This window comes from Ipomoea nil, unplaced genomic scaffold (genome assembly GCF_001879475.1).
Source record: "Ipomoea nil cultivar Tokyo-kokei standard unplaced genomic scaffold, Asagao_1.1 scaffold0666, whole genome shotgun sequence".
Classification (NCBI taxonomy): domain Eukaryota; kingdom Viridiplantae; phylum Streptophyta; class Magnoliopsida; order Solanales; family Convolvulaceae; genus Ipomoea; species Ipomoea nil.
This window is the reverse complement of record NW_017617094.1, coordinates 1219314-1223002: the sequence shown is the minus strand read 5'-3', so window position 1 is coordinate 1223002 and position 3689 is coordinate 1219314. Positions and strand designations below refer to the sequence as shown.

General features: G+C 37.5%; 2 protein-coding genes across 2 annotated transcripts; both read left to right on the top strand.

Moving 5' to 3' along the window:
* Positions 1–1164: 1164 nt before the first annotated feature.
* On the top strand, positions 1165–1743 carry LOC109174848. The gene has a single exon (XM_019324075.1). It carries the CDS (start codon positions 1165–1167, stop codon positions 1741–1743), a length of 579 nt encoding a protein of 192 aa, XP_019179620.1.
* A 62-nt stretch (positions 1744–1805) lies between these two features.
* Positions 1806–2939, top strand: LOC109174856. The gene is made up of 2 exons (XM_019324086.1): positions 1806–1893; positions 1985–2939. Exon 2 carries the CDS (start codon positions 1993–1995, stop codon positions 2809–2811), a length of 819 nt encoding a protein of 272 aa, XP_019179631.1. The 5' UTR covers positions 1806–1893; positions 1985–1992; the 3' UTR covers positions 2812–2939.
* The last annotated feature ends 750 nt before the right edge of the window (positions 2940–3689 follow it).

Here is a 3689-nt window from a genome sequence, read left to right as displayed (position 1 = left end):
ATTTTTATTATATCATTATAACAATACCTATTGTAATAATATATTTTGAATTATTTATTAACTTTATTTATTGACATCAATTGTAGTAATTTTCATTGACAAACTCCCAAAACAATTTGTTTCAACAACGAATGTAAATTAAAAAAATCAATGACTTTAATGTTTTTTATGGTACGCCACTTTATTAGTCTTATTAAATTAAATAAATTGGTAGCTACAACAAAAAAGAAAAATACATATGCATTTAATTAATTTAGAATTAAATATCTATAATGTCATTATTCAAAAAAAAAAAATTATTCATTATACAAAATTTAAAAGAGATATAATTTTATTAGTTATATTATATTTATTTTCTACAACCTTTCAAAAAAAAATTATTTTCTACAATTAAAAGATTCCTTACCTTCAATTCAAATTCATTAATTAATTATATTCACTACATTGCCCATTGTCTTCTTTTTACATTATCTTGTAATTAAATATCAAAGTTATAATACAAAACATGTTATATATTTATTTACTAAGTATTTTATAGAAATATAATAAATATTAATATTTTGTTCAATACTTTCACATGATAATCTATGACGACACACATCTCACAACACATGAAACATGTAGGGAAAAACTACCACTGCCAAATATCAATATACACTTGTAAGATAAAGAGTTCATAATACAACTAAGATCTCAGTCATATACACAGCAAGAAAAATATAAAACTTCCAATACCTTAATCTCATTGCATGATGATGCCCTCTATGCTACCACCAGTAACCCAATCGCACATGACATACTACCAATAAAAAAAGGGAAGACATGAGATGTACTGAAGATGAAGACAATGATAATGCTACCTAAAAGAGAATTAAGAAGACTTAGAGAAATTTAAACCATAACAAGAGATGATGATGCACATGGTGTAGGAAAGAAGAAAGCAACTCGCACATGCCATTACCTACTGATGAAGATGGTACAAATATCAAGTAGAAGGGTAATAGGGTAATTACACCCTAGTGGCAGTTATAACTGCTGGACCTTAGCTTTGTATGCTTCAATATATAATCCAGTGTGTAAACGAATGAATGCAAGTTTTTCTCTCTGAAATGAAAATATCTCTGCTCCTTTTCCTTCTTTCAGTAGTGTAACCACTTTTCCGTTATGGTATCAGAGCGGCGGTCCTACCTTGCTGCTGTCACAGGCTCCGGCGATGCTAGCCAAGGTGAACAACACAATGCTCAGAACAATCAGTCGCCGATCATGACTCCTTCTACGGCGATCCTGCAACAGGTCCTGACACCGACCACAGGAATTTCGCAGAGGAGTTCACCATCTCGCAATCTCAGACGTCTCAATGCGGAGGAGTTGGAGAATCCACTTTCCCTTAGCGCTAATGATAGACCCTGTACTGTGCTGGTGAGTCCACCATTAGCAGGAAGCTCCAATTATGGAACATGGAGCATCTCGATGCAGATATCACTTGAGGTGAAAAACAAGTGGAGCATCGTTGATGGAAGTTTCTCACCTCCGAGCAGAGACCAGTATCAGTACGCAGCCTGGAGACGTTGTAACCTTATGATCTGTTCCTGGCTATTCAAGTCCGTCTCTCCTCCCATAGCGCAGAGCGTGATGCATCTAGACAGAGCCAGAGACGTGTGGGAGGATCTAAGGAGGAGGTTTGCACAACGAGATGCTCAACGCATTTCTCTTCTACAAAACGAGATCTACAGTCTGCGCTAAGAAGCCATGAGCGTGAATGAATATTACACCAAAAGCAGAATACTCTGGGAACAGATAAACAGCTTGAGGCCGATTCTCTTCTGCAAATGCGATCCAAGATGCTCATGTGAGCTTATCGATCAAATCCGAGCAGAACGAGATGTTGATCAGGTGATTAGATTTCTGCAAGGTCTTAATGATGATTATAATGACTTAAAATCAAATGTTCTTGTCCTAGATCCTTTGCCTGAAATATATAAAGTGTTTGTGATGGCCGAGAAAATGGAACGACAAATCGCTATGAGTAATCTAAGTGCAGGCAATTTGAATGTTAGTCATGCTAATGCTGCACAAGTAGATCAGAATAACTCCTTGTCTGATGATCTGCTAGCTGCTTCTATAAACTCCTACAATGGAAGAAAAGGTGGCAATGTGAAGGCGAAATGCACTTTCTGCAGTATGACTGGGCATACCATAGACAAGTGCTACAAGAAGCACTGCTATCCGCGGTGGTGGATACCGGGATTCAAGTCCAAAGGGAAACAACAAGGTAGCAGTGCACTTACAGGAGATCTGGGAATATCCTCAGAGCAATTGCAGAAAATCATCTCTATTTTGCAGCCTCAGAATAATGCCTCTCTAAGTCCGGGAACCAGTGCTGCAGTTTCCCTAATTCCCAGCTTCAAAGAGATGCGTTCTGATGACAAAGGCAAGTATCATACAAATCTTATTAATTCTCTCTCCATATGTCAGTCCTCTTGGATTCTTGACTCAGGTGCAACAAATCACATTGTGTGTTCCATGGACTTCTTTGTTGATCACTACAAAGCCACTGGAGTCAATGTTAATCTGCCAACCGGACAAATCATTGAGGTTGAACACATAGGAAACGTGAGACTGATGGAAAATCTGTGGCTAAAAGAGGCATTGTACATCCCCACGTTCAAGTTCAACATTATCTCGGTCAGTAAACTCATACAAGACACCAACTGTAAACTGACTTTTGTGCCTGGATTGTGTTTGATTCAGGAGAGACATGGGGTGCTGACTGGTATAGCTAGAGAAGACAAAGGTTTATACCTTCAATGAAGTCTCCAAGGCTACCAGAGAAGCAAGTTGTGTCACAATGCACTGGAGGCAATCTTTGGCACTAAAGATTAGGCCATTTTCCCTTAAACAAACTGCACTTGTTGAAAGATATTACTGTTTCTGTTAATAAAAATGTGGCGTGTGACGTTTGTCATTTTGCTAAGCACAAACGTTCCCCTTTTCCTTTAAGCATCACTTCATCAAAAGCTCTTTTTGATCTAATACATGTTGATATATGGGGACCTTTTCCCATACAATCCTTACAAGGGAAAAGATATTTCCTAACCTTAGTTGATGATTTTTCTAGATTTACATGGATACATCTGATGCAAAGTAAATCTGAGACAAGGCAACTCATAAAGAAATTCCATGCCTTTGTTTTCACTCAATTTGGGGCATTAATCAAGGTTATTCGAAGTGATAATGGACCCGAGTTTAACATGGTTGATTTTTTTTTTCAGAAAAAGGGATAGTTCATCAACGATCTTGTGTTTATACTCCACAGCAAAATGCGGTTGTTGAGAGGAAACACCAACATATTCTTAATGTTGCAAGGGCATTACGATTCCAAGCTCATCTACCCCTAAAGTTTTGGGGACATTGTGTTATGCATGCCATCTTCATAATAAATAGACTCCCTTCACCTATTATTGAGGGATCAAGCCACTTCAAAAGACTATATGGCAAGGAACCTGACATCACTATCCTCAAGGTCTTTGGATGCCTATGTTATGCAGCTACTCTGTCTCACACAAGACATAAAGTGGCCCCAAGAGGTAAGAAGTGTATCTTCATTGGTATTCCAGCTGATGTTAAAGGTTACCTCTTGTATGACATAGAAGATCAATCTACCTTTGTGTCAAGAGATGTGGTTTTCT

Excerpts from the sequence above, each read along its gene's own strand:
- LOC109174856 (XM_019324086.1), top strand. The coding sequence starts at position 1,993 with ATGGCCGAGAAAATGGAACGACAAATCGCTATGAGTAATCTAAGTGCA.
- LOC109174848 (XM_019324075.1), top strand. The coding sequence starts at position 1,165 with ATGGTATCAGAGCGGCGGTCCTACCTTGCTGCTGTCACAGGCTCCGGC.